General features: G+C 37.7%; 1 protein-coding gene and 1 long non-coding RNA gene across 4 annotated transcripts in view; one reads left to right on the top strand and one right to left on the bottom strand.

Moving 5' to 3' along the window:
- The window catches only part of LOC138008373 (transcriptional enhancer factor TEF-1-like), a 25467-nt gene extending 12388 nt beyond the window's left edge, over window positions 1-13079 (bottom strand). Inside the window, exons 1-5 of one of the 3 annotated variants that reach the window (XM_068855694.1) lie at window positions 12944-13079; window positions 12754-12853; window positions 7576-7898; window positions 5469-5533; window positions 3202-3264 (exon numbers count right to left, since the gene is read on the bottom strand). In XM_068855694.1, the coding sequence (XP_068711795.1) occupies window positions 3202-3264; window positions 5469-5533; window positions 7576-7747 (300 nt within the window). In that variant the 5' untranslated portion in view covers window positions 7748-7898; window positions 12754-12853; window positions 12944-13079. Of the gene's footprint in view, window positions 1-3102; window positions 3166-3201; window positions 3265-5468; window positions 5534-7575; window positions 7899-8004; window positions 8352-12753; window positions 12854-12943 lie in introns of those variants that run through there. The other 2 variants (XM_068855693.1, XM_068855695.1) reach the window with 2 other exon arrangements.
- LOC138008376 (uncharacterized) lies at window positions 6534-12305 on the top strand. Its single transcript, XR_011124243.1, has 2 exons — window positions 6534-7366; window positions 11814-12305. It is a non-coding gene; the product is annotated as an uncharacterized lncRNA (long non-coding RNA).
- Window positions 13080-15000: the final 1921 nt, after the last annotated feature.

The following is a 15000-nucleotide window of genomic DNA, read 5'->3' as shown; positions in this document are numbered from 1 at the left end:
AAACAACAAGTTTTGATTGGCTTTTATTTTTATTTCTCCACATCAACACCGAACCACCATCAGAAATTTTACGGTGAGTTAGTGTGTACTTTGCTCACAGTAAAAAATAAGAATAAAAATCTTTTTGATGTTCAAAGAGGTTTTTCTTTTAAAGCATACGCGGAATTGTTATCAATTCTACATACATTTGTAGGAATTGTTGTCAGCGCTAAAGAAACAAAAGCGCTCCTGACGAATCTTCACAAGGTGATGAATATATATAGCACTATTCAAAAGATTGTCCACTCAAAAACATCTCCCACTATCCCTTACCAGTCAATGTAATCCCAATGCCTTTCTCAGACCAGCCTAGCCTTTCTCAAGAACAATCTACAAAGTGTGTTGCCCTTTTTGAGATGTGGACATATCGAGGAAAATAACAGCTCATCTGCAACGATCTGTGCTGCTCTGAAGATCAGAGCCGTACCCGGTTGAAAGACTTGCAAATACATCCTTTCCTTTAAAGAGTGCTTCTATCCTATAAAGCCAAGGTATCTTAAAACTGTCGGAGATGCTCTTCAATGCACTTTTGAAATCTACCTCATTGACCACCATTTTGAGAATTTAGCTCCAAAGAAATATGAGCCACGCAAATTTTGGTCAGCGTAGATCACTTAATAATGTATGCAAAATTTTTCCGGAACACGATTATCAATGGCAAATCACAGACGCTCCTTTCCAATTTTTTTTTTGTGGAGAGTGGGCGGCTGTACACAGGCTAGCCAAAATATAAAACTACTTTCAAATGCCTCATGTTAATGATAAAATGCGAACTGAATGCACCTCATTGATCCTTGACTACTGCTAGTTACTACTGTACATTTAGATACTCTACCACTGAGGAGCTACATGTATACGAGACTCATGGGAGCCAGGTCTCCTAAGCTCAGTGGTACGTGTATAGAATCCGAACTGGAAATCGGATGCTCGTCATTAGGTTGACTCATGCAAAGGAAAACTCAGAACTTTTACTAGCATCACAGGCAGACAACCCTAAGGATGCAAGAGCGTGTGATGTCACGTTATTTTGAGACAGTTGTAACAGCCGATTCAACCGATCAAGGAAAATGTTCTATAAAAGCTCCAAATCACAAATTAACCAATCAAAAAGCGCAGATTTATAATTTTGTCCCTCTTGGGGAAAATCTGTGCTTTGTGATTGGTTAATTTGATTGATCAAATTCCAATGATGCATGACTTCTGTCCATCATCTGGTGATAACAAAAACCTGAGCAAAGCTTGAAAACCCAGCAGGATTTTGAGGTTGCATAGCCTTGTAAATGGGATGATTTTTGGCATGATGCTATCAAAATTATCGACTTTCTACGAGCTTAAGGCTGGGAGGTGAGCGACCTTTGGAAGTGGAAGAAATTCTGCGAAATTCTGGAGGCACTCGGCCAAGAGCGGTCTTGGAAGTTGCACGCGTTGTCTATCAGTGTCAAATCACTCAGGACAACGCAGAAAATAGTAGGTGAGTGAACTTTAATTACATGTATCTGGCTGTCTATAAAATGAATTTTCAAAAAGAAACATCGCGATTTGAAGTCTTAATGGTAAATTTTCCTTGATCAGTTGAATCGGTCATTACAACTGTGTCAAAATAACGTGACGTCGCAGGCTCTCGCATCCTTAGGGTTGTCTGCCTGTGCTAGCATATCCGAGTCACTGACAGATAAATCCTTTTAATTATTATTTACCAGGGTAGACATTAAAGGGCTCCCACTTACAAATACAAGTAAATATTACTAAAACATTGGATAGTGCTGATCGCAGGGCTTGAAATTAACTAAAAGTACCAGTCACAATTTAGCGACAAGATACGAAAATTAATTTTAGTTGCAAATTTGTCATGCTGCATTGTGTTGTCAGCGGTGTAGCAAAACAAAATATGAGCCCACAATACTTGTTTTGAAAGAAACCACTGAAAATGGCGAATGATATCGAAGGAGATTGAAGGATGGAGTTGTGAACGTAACATTGTAGCGAAATTATGCTACATTGCATCTTCCGATTAAAAGAAGACTCAAGGCGAGAAACAAAATAATTTTGTCATTTCTTCATTTATTTTAGCAAAAACACAGGTGGCCCAGACTCGGAGGGTAAAATATTATAAGGATTTGTATGGGAGTCTTGATAACAAACTGAAAAAGATATAATTATTTACACACAAAAGTTCTCAATAAAAATGCCGTACTTTAATGTTGTGGTGACTTTCTTGTTCTTGTGTGGTTATTTGCCTGACTGAATGTGCTTTAAGCGACTTCTCAACTTCCCGGGTTGTCACTCGTACACAAAATAATAAAGGAAAGGCTGGAAAGTAATTCAATCTTGCCAATAAAATCACAATTTTCAGGCATCAGTGACGGTCCAGCGAATGTCCATTGCTGAGGAACAGCGATAAATATTCAGTTATTCAAAATCCTTCCAGGCTCGCTTACAACAAATTTGGACACAGTGGTCAACTGTTCACTTATTTGCTCTCACTGTATGGCGGCTCAAGCGAACGGTTGACCAGGGAAGTTGAGAAGTCAGGCAAATAACCACACAAGAAGCGAGAAAGTCACCACAATAATAAAGTATGGCTTTTTTATTCAGAGCTATTGCATGTAAATATCTTTTTCAGTTTGTTATCCAGATTCCCATGCAAATCCTTAAATTTTCTACCCTCCATGTCTGGGCCGCCTGCAGCAAAAAGGGCAGCAAAGTGGCAACTGCTAGCCCTTTCGTTTCAAAAGAGCGAAGGTGAAAACAAGACGCAAATTTGTGACTTCTCCAGATATTTTAGTCGCAAAGGGAAAAAAATTCAGTCACAAATGTGACTTAAGTGGTTGCAATTTCAAACCATCAAACTCCAAATAACCTTTGCTATTCCACTGTGAGCAACTTATTTGTGTGGTATCTGTTTTAGTATACTAAAAACAACTACATGTATTCACTTCAGTGTCAGTGGCTAGTGGTGGATATTTACTGGGCCATGAACATCCACCACTACTGCCTCCCTCAACTTCAGTGAATAGTTGTTAACAATCATTAAAAATTTTATAAAAAATTGCATTAAATTACCTTAATTTTTGCATGAATTTCCCTGGGTTTTCTTTTGGCTAACACTTGCATGTGACTTGAAACCTATTGAACACAAGTACAGTAAGCAAATTAACCAACCTTAAGTTTCCCTTGAATCTCCCTTGCCTTTTTCCTTGCTAAGACTTGAATGTGACTGGAAACCTAAACAAGAAATAAAATCCTAAAATCACCTTACTTTGAAATGGCCTTAAGACTCCACCAAAGTAGGTTTTAATTCTTAGACGAGCTGACGAGATTCCATGAGAAAACGTTTTTCCATAATCAATTTTCTTTGACCAATTCAAATTCACAGCAGCTATAAGATGAATTAACTTAAGAACCCCAACTAACAAAGTACATCAATAATTTTATTATCTGTCATTAGATTTAAATTAAATTAATTGAGTTACATACAATCAAAAATAATAAAAATGTATTAATCAAAAAAGTTCATGACAGCTACCTACATGTAGCTGTCAGTTATTTTTCAGTCCCAAAACCTACTGTATGTGTTTTGGCTTGAAATAATCCTTAAAAATGTCAATCACAGCTGGTGTTCCAGATTTTATACAGACAACGACTTTACAGTCGATTTCACATTACTTTACCGCACCATGTTGCAAAGTTCTTTAGGAAATGGAGTACTAGGCCAGTTACGAAGTAGCCAATTACGCAGCGAATAAGACAACGAAATGGAGAACTTTGAAATGAACTTCCCAACTTCTACTTTACAGCACCATAGTTAAAATTGACCCAGAAAGACAAAATGTAAATATTCTTGATCGGTTTGTACATACAGGGAGTTGGCGAGAACAGACAACTGTCTTTTACAAGGAGTTTCGTACACAATAGAGGCCAAGTATGAACTGGCAGAAATAAAAAAATTTAAAGCTAATCGAAAACAATGTTGTTTACTTGACAATGTGCTGTCCAAAGCTTCAAGTTACAGCTGTAAGTCATGAACAGGCAATTGGTTTTGTCTGCAAATAATCCAAATTTTGGAGTACTTACCATTCATTTTAAAATTTTGATTAAACTAAGGGTGAGCAAAAGCACCACCCAGTTCTCCACATAAATTTTCCATAAAAACCTCAATTTCAGACACGGTGACTTCCGAGCAAAGATCTCTACCTGTCTTTTTCTCTTCAAATTTCGATCGTGTACATGTACATACAAACTGATCCGGATTGACAGCATCTCTATTAATTTGTCTTTCTCAGTAAATTTTAACTACAGCACTATTTTGAATGGTGTTGAATCCTCAAACCACTTGCTTAAGACGTCGTGGACAGCTCAGACAGCAAAGGGATCATTAGGAGAAGTTGCGCAGCTCGATCTGGTAGATGTTAGGAAGTTCAATAGAATTTTTGCAATTTGGTTGCTAATTCACCACGCAATAGGCTACTACATGTATCCAATTTCCTAAAGAACTTCACAGCATGGCGCCACAAAGTAATGTGAACTCGCCTGTAATTGCAAGGATAATTTTTAACTGAAATTCTTCAGAACATTTTTTTGCAGATTTTACTGCTTTTGAATCTTGCCGTTACTTTGAACACTAGAAACAGTTGCCCAAGTTCTATATTTCTTTAAAGAGACTAAAAATGATCAAAAGTGGCTTGCTTTTTAATCAAAAACTAAAGGACCTTTTGCCAACGGAATACATACATGTATTTATGAATTACCATATCTCAAAATTATAGCTAAGCAGCCATCTTGTTTTGTCTGAATGTTATCAAACAGGTGGTCCCTGACATGGTATCAAGTATGCTTAACTATACACAGGCCCTTAAAAACACTTGAAACCAATTTTCAGAAAGAATGACTTGCTATTTAGTATGAAGTTTTAGGTGAAGAGCATTACTACAAATCATCGTTCAAGCCAAAATACTAATTTTTGGTTTACGGCCACACATGTTCAAAACATGTTTTCACATGGAAAACTAAGATGAATAAACATTAAAAAAGAACAATGACTTCCAGGCTAAAATACTATCTTGACCTATCTTGTATTCTCTTCACCTTAGCAAAGTGAAAAAAGATTCATATCATTGAAATTTTATCAAAGCATTCAAAGGTACTGTTGCAGGAATGCATTTAGATCAAATCGCAATCCAGTCTGCAAATTAATGATAACTATTGTGCCCCTTATTGAACACTGACTGAGCTGAAATCAGTCCCTGTACATGTAGCAACAGAGGTTAATGGATCATATCAATCTACTGTCACCTGCCCATACTGTTACCACAAATAAGTATTGCCTAAGTAAAATTTTGAACTGTTGGTCAAAACGTTTCCTTCCAGGGTCTGCATGTTTAATTTGCTCATGGGATTGTGATAATGTGTATTGCCTTGTTGTTGCGTACCTGTTTTCTTGTTCTTGTTTTTCCAGTTCTTAATTTTATGTATCGAGCAATCAATTCATTTCGACCTGAAAAGATGAAGACAAAACAAAATATGACCAATCCCTCCACAGCTTAAGAGAAGGATCTGCTTGTCTATGAAGCCAAAGAAATCAATCAAGGGTTGTATAATTGTACATCTTGTTTTTACAGCCAAAACTGACCTTCACAGGGTTGAGAGGGGACGTAATTCTATGATCCTAATACCAACTTGGGATTTGACCATAATTTTGTCTCAGATTTATATTTTGGACAGTTTTGAAGGATTTAGGGATTTAGCTTGCTTCAAAAAGGAACCTGTCAGGGCATTCTTAATGGTTATTGGTAAAAATTCGACAAATTCCAGGGACATCATCACATTCTAATGGGTTCTACATGTACATCAATTTTTTTTCACAATTTCAAGTGAAACTGGAATGAAAGGATTAGCCAAAATATGTTTTATCGACTTAATAAGAGTTAAACACAAAAACTTTAATACGTCCACCCAATGCATATAAGTCTGCACGAAACTCTTTCTGAAGCCATCTACTGTCAAAAAAGCAATAAATGACTTGTGCAATAAAATAGCTGTTTAAAGAAGTTAGTTTTTGCCACATTGTGTTGACCATCAAACAAAAGTGATCTTTGCATTTTCGATGTTTTACTAATGTGCCTTAAAGCACTCTTGAAAACCAGAAACTGTACTGAATAGAGTTATTTCCTGTGCCTTACAGAAAAAGTTCCTTTATTCTTTCAATTAAAAAAAATAAAAGTCAATACGTATGATTTTCAAAAGCCTATCAAACGGCCGGTTTGCAGAAAAATGCAAATTTATTTTCAGGTGACAATAATATTAACATTTTCCAGTATCCATGGAAAATGATCACTCCATGTCATAAATTGCCTTTTATTGTTGCTGGGTAACACAAGTTCAATTCTTTAGCTCTTGAGTGCAAATACAAACTATTGTTGAATAAACATATGTAAATCTCAAAATGTCGCGACAGTGCATGAGGAATCCAGCAATGCAGTTGGGATGTCAATTTTCATCATGGTCTTCAGGAGTTGCATTGAAAAAAAGAGGCAGCTAAAAACGCGACGACAGCAAAGAAGTTAAATTTTGAGTATTTTTATTTTTGAAAAATTACATTGACTATTTGCTTATATTAAACTATATTCCATTCAAATGTTCATGTCCAATACTTGGAGACAAAAACTCCCATGTGGTAAAGTAATAAATCTAAATAATACACACAAGGCCTTTGTCATGGTAAGAAAATTTCGAAAACAGTATCCTTCAAGGAAAAAAACCCGTTTGCACACATCAAGACTCAAACAAAGTTGACAAAACAAAGACGAACTTCGATAACTTGGCATTTCGGATTACTTGACCTAAGAACATTCTAGAAGCCAGTAAAAATCAACGTACTGTATGTGTACTGAAAGAGGAAAATCTTGATTCAGTATTTCAATTACTCGAATTCGATCATTTCTACAACCCTTTTGTCCCGTTCAGTGCACTGAAACATTTATAAGCTAAATCTTTTAACCACCACAAAATTAGCGAGAGACAAGTGCGATGTCCAACCTGCGGAAAAGGGTTAACAGCATAGCCGACATATTTCGAACAATTGAGCACGAGTCGCGTTCATTACGCGCGTAACTGAGTTATGCCAATGCACTCGTGACATTAGTAGCGCGGAAAAAGGGTTGATTTTTAAAATGTTAATCGAAAATCAACAAGGATTAAGGAATGCTAACATTTCCACGAACTCAAGAAATACAGCTGGAATGGAGAATGAAATAACGTAGTTATTACCAGTGGTGCTCAGCTAATACAAACAAACCAAATCGGCTGTCCTTTCTCTGCCTTCAAAGAGGTAAGTATTTCTAACTTTTGATTTCCCCTAGTTAAAGGAAGAGTTTTGTCAAATGAAAATGTTTCCAAATATGATGACTCATTTTTACGACCAACTGGGAAAATCGTTGAGGTTTCCGGGTTGCATGCGGTCTTCAAATAAGTTGGAAATTTCGGTAATAATTAGTCAAAATCCGACAACGATGCTTCACTGTTCACCGATTGACTTACCGTACATCTTTCCTTCATCGGAGAGAATGATCTTTCGACGACCACATGGTGGGTAGATGGCTAAGGCTTCTTGGAAAGACTGCTCGATGTCAGGCGACCAAACACCTTCAGCATCGTTTGCCATGTCGACGGGGCTTTTCGTTGGAGTGCCCTCGTCGACCGAGTTGGCCATTTCGAGGTCCTCGTGGTCCGAAATCTTGGCGGTTTGATGGCAACAAGCTTTACTCAACTGATATTAGCTGGAAGGAATCTCCCAGTTGTGTTTATCGTCGCCTAGTAGAGTTGTTAATGTTGTCTTGATCAGTCGTTCCGGAAGCACAACTCTGGAAAAATGAGAAAAATTCGAACGATTCAACTAGCCTATGGAACATTTCAATGTGAAAATCGACGACACACAATTATAACGCTTTAAACTTGCGAGCCACCTACCAAAATTCGCGCAAGTCTGAAAACGATGAAACCGATGCTACTTTCTCCCTCCTTTGGAAATCACCTGGAAAAGTCAAGTCGCCTCTTGCTCTACTGAAAACGGAGGCTAACAAAGAATTTAAGGAATGACAAAAACTATGATCGGCGCTCCCACAAAAGACTTGCGCTATTTCTCCTTAGAGGGGGGTTGATGACATTAGCTTTCGTCACCCGCTGTCCCAAGAAGAATTCGAAACTCGCAACAGTCTTTTACCAAACACGGGGATAGAATTCTAAGAATGTTTTCTTTCAAACGAGGGTCTTCAAATTATACTTAAACCTGCAAAGCATATTTTCGTCGCCGCTTATCGCGTCAAATAAAGAAGTTATGGATTCCTTCGGCCATTGTCGACGAATTTTAAGTCTGATCCAACCCAAATTTCTCAGCACAGTTGTATGAGTGTTTCGTCCGGGCAGGATAATTTATTCAATACGTCATTCTTCGCATATTTTAGAGTCAGCTCAATTCTAATTGGCTCTCGCCAACACACCCATTTAGATAACAGATACTACCGAAACAATGGCAAAAATTGCTTACCTTTAGTTTAGTATTTACAAAAATTCTTAACAAGCGAGCGTTGGTCATAAAAAAACGGTCTATTATCCAGTGTGTCGCTTTGAATTATTTAGTATGAACACAGGATAATACGCTCTTTATTTTGTTATTCTCGCTATGTTAGTTTCATTGGCCTAGATAAGTCTTTAAAATCGAATTTTTGCTTTTATATCAGTGGCATTTTCGCCGAATCCGAGACAAATTTTTTGTTGCACTAACTTCTTCGGCACTGATTGTTGTCTAGCTTTTTCAGTGGGATTACAAGAAAACGTTAAATACTGAAGTCGTGGTCTTAGTCAAAAGCCAAGTGTTGAATGGAAACACCTGTCGCCCTATTAAAAGAAATCCAGGTGCCCCTCGGATTCCAGATATCCCAGCTCGTGGATTCCGGATCCCGAATAAGGGATCCCGAATCCCGAGTCGTGGATTTACGGGTTCCGCCGAAATGGTCCTGGATTCCATCGAAAGTTGTAGATTCTGGATTCTGTACAATGGATTCCGGATTCCACGCTCTGGATTCCGGATTCCAAAGCCTAACATTTGCTGGATTCCGGATTCCTTCACATCGGGGGACACCTAGTATTTTGAAATAGACTTCAGTTCAAGCGCATATCGGTCAGTGGGGCATATCTTTTCCAGAGCCTCTTTAACTAGTTGTCCGTCCTATTTGACTCGACAGTGATAAATATCAGTTAGGCAAGGAATAAATCTTGGTGAAAGGTTTGTTAAACTATTATTCGATTCTTTGTCATTGGAAGTACTAATAATAATATCTGTGTGTTTATTAAAAATATATTAACTGATGAGAAGCCCGCCGGCATAGCGTAATCTGAGGGAGAACAGTGCCTCCGACAGTCGTTGTTAGACTTGTTGCTATCTTGCGCGTAATTTGTCCCTAAATTAAAAGCTAAGACTGTGACCACCTGCATGAGAATAGCAATCATTGTTGTGTTCAATTTTAACGACCTTGTAAGTTTGATCCAATTCAGCCTGTGACTTCGAAGATGTTTGGTCTTTAAGTTTGGAAAAACGGATAAAGTTAGTCTAACTACAATGGAGAAACATTTTTTTCAAACACGCACAAAGTATGGTCTGAAACAAGCAGGTGAAACCAAAACTGGGCGTTACTTTTAAGTGTCTCTATATCTATATTTAGTATCACCTAACTAGTGGACTAATGCAAATCCTGCATTTTAATTGGCTACGCTACTAGAGGACTATTAGTAATAGTCCTCGAGTAGCGCAAAGCGTGACGCTTTCTTTGGTTTTATTCCCAAATAAATATTTCTTCAACTTGCATTTGCTAACTTTGTTATTGCCTTTTCTGTTCGACTAGTTGGGTGATATTAAAACACCCAAATCTTCAATTATAGGTTCGATTTTGACTGTCCTCTTGATTGGGTCTGGATAAATTTCTTATTACCCATGAAACATGGAGGAAACGGGAAATCAGAGATTAGGAATCAGAGAAAATTCAACTAATAGCCGGTTGTCAGAAATTCTCTATAACATGAATTGTTAATCTTTCTGCTGAAATGAAGTAATTCATGATTTTGTTCGTTTCATATTTTAAGACCAAACACAATTAAAGACCATTGATGTAATATATTCATTGCAGCTGATTTTATGTTGAAGGAACATTTTATCTTGTAGTAGAAAAGAAAAAAAATCCCGTCTTTGAATGTTTGTATATAGAGTCATTTTGATCTAGCACTTCAGCTCTGAAAGGTTTCCAGACAGAAATGAAATGTTGAGTACCCACAGCATAAGAGCTGAGAAATGGTAATTAGCCAATGTATTGGTTCTAAGGTTTTTATTGCATTTAAAGTCGAGATATACGTGTTGCTCCAGTGTGCCATGAAACAAAATAGTTTCAGTGCCTATTGCGTTAGTTATCATGGCTGTGCTAGTTGTCTAGACGCGAAAAGACGAGGTCATTCCACCCAAATTTACGCTGTATTAGTCTCAGTGACACACTTTTTTGCGTATTGATTATTTTATTAAGGACAAGGACGAGCAAGTCTTGCTTTGAAAATTTCTTTGTGTTGGACAATGATACTTTAATTTCGGGGCGCAGATTACTTCAATGTTTTCAGTAGATTTTCAGCAAAGCTCGCGTCTTACTTTGTCTACAAATTAATCGAGACAGACAGAGTTGTTGGACAATGAAACTTTTGATGTTGCAGACTACTGTAATGCTTTCTGTTTTTCGGCACAGCTCGCCTCGTATAGTGTCTGCAAATTAATCGGAACTTCGGAACGCTACAGAAGGCCTGTCTCCTAGAAACAGCGAGAATTTTTAATTATATATATATATATTGTATTTTAGTGATTTTTATTCAAATTGTAGAATGTACTGTAGACTGCATCATCCTTGCCACCCTACAAATCTTGGACAGAATAAAATGGAACAGCAAACCCCCATTCTCCCCCCCCCCCCCCCAAATCAAGGATGTAAGCCGCGCAAAAGACAAAACGCGCCATTTTCCCATCCTTACTTGGGGGGGGGGGGGGGGGTGAGAGGGGGGTACAAATTTCCTATCTATTTTGCCCAAGATTGTAGCGATACATATAAGTACAGAGATTATACAACAAAAAGAAACTCGCTGATACAGAAAAACGGAAAAAACCAGCAAAATGGGGTAAAATGGTTCTGGGTATCTCTTTTGGCTGTGCTACGACAACACTGGCAAGAAATAGATTGTATTGAGGAGAGCAAAAGACACGAAAAGGACACAAAAATGCAGCTATAATTGACCACTCCAAACATCATAAGCCGATACAAGAATGTTCAGCTGCGCAGCACTTCAATTATTTGTATCATGCAAAAAATTTACGCTAATCAGATCTGATTTCTTCTAAAACAGAATTCCTCTCATGCGAGTTTCCTCTCGGGGTCAAGTGAAGGTAAAAAATGTAAATATCAAATTTGTTCCGAATCCTTAACTCGACGGTATAAAAAAAGAATGGCATCCCTTGTAGATGCATCCGAGAACAGAGGGTTATCTTGGAATACAGAGGTTTTGTTCGGACAGCGTATGAACCAATCATAGACGAAATTTATGCAGCCGGTGCCTCAGAGCGCGGGAAAACACACGTGCTCCGCGGCGAGCAAAGTCACGCTATTTTATTTCATGTCGATCAGCAGTAATCCGCAGCAAAACTAAAACAATCTCAAACCTCACTGAAAAGACAGAAAACCGTTTTATTGCAGATTCTATTGAAGATTCAGTTGAAGTTCTACAATGATGTCCATTGCCGGAATTAAAGTTACCTTTACAGATAGACTGATTGAGAAGATCCTCTAATTTTCTGTCGGAGAATAATAAGCTGCGAAGACTTTTAATCCAGAAAGACAAAATGATTCTTTGCTAAATGCTTCCATATGTCACTCCGTCTATTTTTGGAATTCTGTTTTTAGTTAACAGGCACATTGAAATCATATTAACTCTAAAGTGGTTATGGTTTAGGTCTGTTTGCAATTAAAATCGATAGCTCAATGTGGTAGTTTTATGGAAGAGTAAACAAATATAGTAGTCTTGGGGAAAATCGGGAAGTGGCTGGTTGGATTTCAATTTTTTAAGTGTATTTTATGGTTTTTGGGCCGTGAAGGATTCGTTGAGTTAACTGTCGAGATTATATGCAAGTACCGTTGTGTTTGTCTTGTTGGTTTTTTTTTGGTCTTTTGGCTTTTTTTTTTTTTTTTTAAGATCATCGTTTTTTTTTCAGTACATGAAGCAAGCGCCATTTTTTCAATGAAGTTTTCCCTTGTGTCTTGGAGTAGGCGAAGAAAATGATTTGCTGTTGTCTACATGATCCTGCTACGCTTTTGTAATGAAACAATATGAAAGCGAAGACAAATCTGAAACAAAAATTTTGTTGTATTTGTTTTGGTCACTATTTCTTCAAAATTTTATCGTATTTCTTTAAAAATCGAATGCATTACTCAATCGTCGCGCGCTTTAGCGTTTATGACAGCTGGTTTCACTGGATGATCAGTGGTTCTCTCCTGCGGCCTGTAGCTCCAAGCTTGTTCTTGCGACAACAAAAAACGGAAGGGTCTTAACCTCGAAACGTTACTAAAATTTTCTTACGATCACCTCTCGCGGATGCGTTCAACGCCTGAAATAATACAAAGATTTTATAGTGCTTACGTGAACGGCAAACTGTAGTTCAGAGAGGCTCTGCTCGCAGTGTGGCCGGTTCTTTGCCTTTTTCGAACTTCTCTCTTAGAACTGTGAAGTTACTTGAAATCTGCACATAACAGACAAGAAGTGAAACCAAATCACACATTTTTCTTTAAAGTTTTGGAAAAACGCAAATTTCAACTCCATTTCAACTTACCGTTTGCTGTTTCAGTGCTGTAAATGCATGCGATCCTAAATTTCTCTTTTACCGGTAATCCACGACCTGCACCCAACTAAACTTTCAAGTATAAAAGAGACTCGCGCTTTCGTCTTGCGTAATTGCACTCCTTCTAATTGTCTGATGTCTTACATTCCAGTCATTTTCTTTTTAAACCGTAAGACATCCAGACATTCCTGAGCTGTTGACCTTAGCTGGAAGGGAATGTTAAGAACGACATAGACTTCTTGATTTTGCGGTCTAATTCTTGAAAGTGCTTATCCGCTTATTTACTCAACCGTGCACTAGAGTCAAAGTTTGTTTTATTTCCGTTAATCGTTTTAAAAGAAATATCAATAGGATGATGGATCTTTTACCTTGAAATTTTACCTCCAAATTTGGCAATATATTTTGAATTACGTAATCATATTACTTCGGTTAAAAAATGTAATATCTTGTCATTTTATATAGCATAGCTTAACGGGGCTAGGTCACGCAATTGAATTTTAGCCAATTTCAGCACTGATCGAATGGTCATAGAGTTAACTAAAATATCAAAATAACTGTTCAAAACTATACTGGAAGAACTCTAACAAAACACAGGGAAGCCAAGAAGGCACATGGATGGACAAAACTGGAGAGGATTGAAATGGATTGAATTTGGGTAAATTTAAAAAACTTCGGCCGACCTTTTTTCAAATTTATATCAGTATATATCAAAATGTCAGTTACACAGCTGGAAAATCCGTGAAAAGCCGTGATTTTGCAAATGAAAGACTCTTGCTCTGCCAATTTGACGTTTAGAGCTCATAATTAAAAAATTAAACAAAATTACCTAAAATAGCGTGACCTAGCCCCTTTAATTAGACCCTACGCACGTGTGACAACCTGCTGGGAGACAACTTGTCTAGTTCCTAGGCCTCTGCTTTCACCGCGGACAATCCGTTTTGAGTCACGTGGCCGCTCATCCAGTGACGCCAGCGAAAAGGATTGACGCGTGAAGCCTGGGAAAAAGCCGTACAGAGACTAGTTTCGAATTGTGCAGCAACAAAAGAACAGAGTCGAGGTTCAGGGGAATAATTAGCATTTGTATTGTTCAAATCAAAGGAAAATGCAAATTATTCCCCTGAACCTCGACTCTGTTCTTTTGTTGCTCCATAATTCGAAACTAGGCTATTCAGGCAAGGAGACAACTCCGAGAGCTCGAGAATTCTGACTTTGTGCAAAGAACGTCGACCTTTGTACAAACAACGTTAACGTCTGTGCAAACAACGTTCACACTTTGTATGAACCTCAACTTTTTATGAACAACATCTGGCTTGTACAAACAACGTCAACTTTGTGCAAACAACGTCCACACTTGTGCGAACAGCACGAAGATACGAGAAATTATCGATTGACCTGCGTGGGAAGACGCTAATAGACATTTGTTGAGGACGCAAAACCAATATAAAACGGTGATTCAACTCAAATTCAAAGAGTCTACGTAAAAAAGCACATTGCTGGGTCTTTATTAAAGGGATGTTTTAATCTGCTTCATGAGATTGATTATCTTTTTAATTATTTTAAAAATTGATAGGATAGAGCACATTTATGCTGTAAGTTCACAGGTTGTGGATATTGAATACAGCGTGTTTCAGTATGCAATGTATGCTAAGGAACTTCTAGTGTATGAGTTGGACCGGGTCTCCAATAGTACTAGTGATCATATTGCATATTGTATGCAAAAGGTCTTAATTATAAGGATGATGGATCTTTCAGATTCTAGCCAGTGTCTATGAATTACATTTTGGAATTGTTAATGGCCCTGAATGGTTTTAAAGTAACGGGTTTAGTCAATATTCCATCAAGTCTACTTAAGCCTAGTTTATACGTTGCGCTTTCGTCGAATTTAATTTAGGCGAATATAATTCCGGTTGCTACTTTAAAATAAATTCGACGATAAAGCGACGTCTAAAACGAGTTCAATTCGTCGGTTAAATAAATTCGTCCTAGACGCTTAAATTAAAGCGCCATCAGTTTATCCGTCACACCAGCGTCGCGTCGAATGAAATGCA

The sequence above is a fragment of the Montipora foliosa genome, chromosome 6, assembly GCF_036669935.1.
Source record: "Montipora foliosa isolate CH-2021 chromosome 6, ASM3666993v2, whole genome shotgun sequence".
NCBI classification, from domain to species: Eukaryota; Metazoa; Cnidaria; class Anthozoa; order Scleractinia; family Acroporidae; genus Montipora; species Montipora foliosa.
This window is presented reverse-complemented; position numbering and strand designations above follow the sequence as displayed.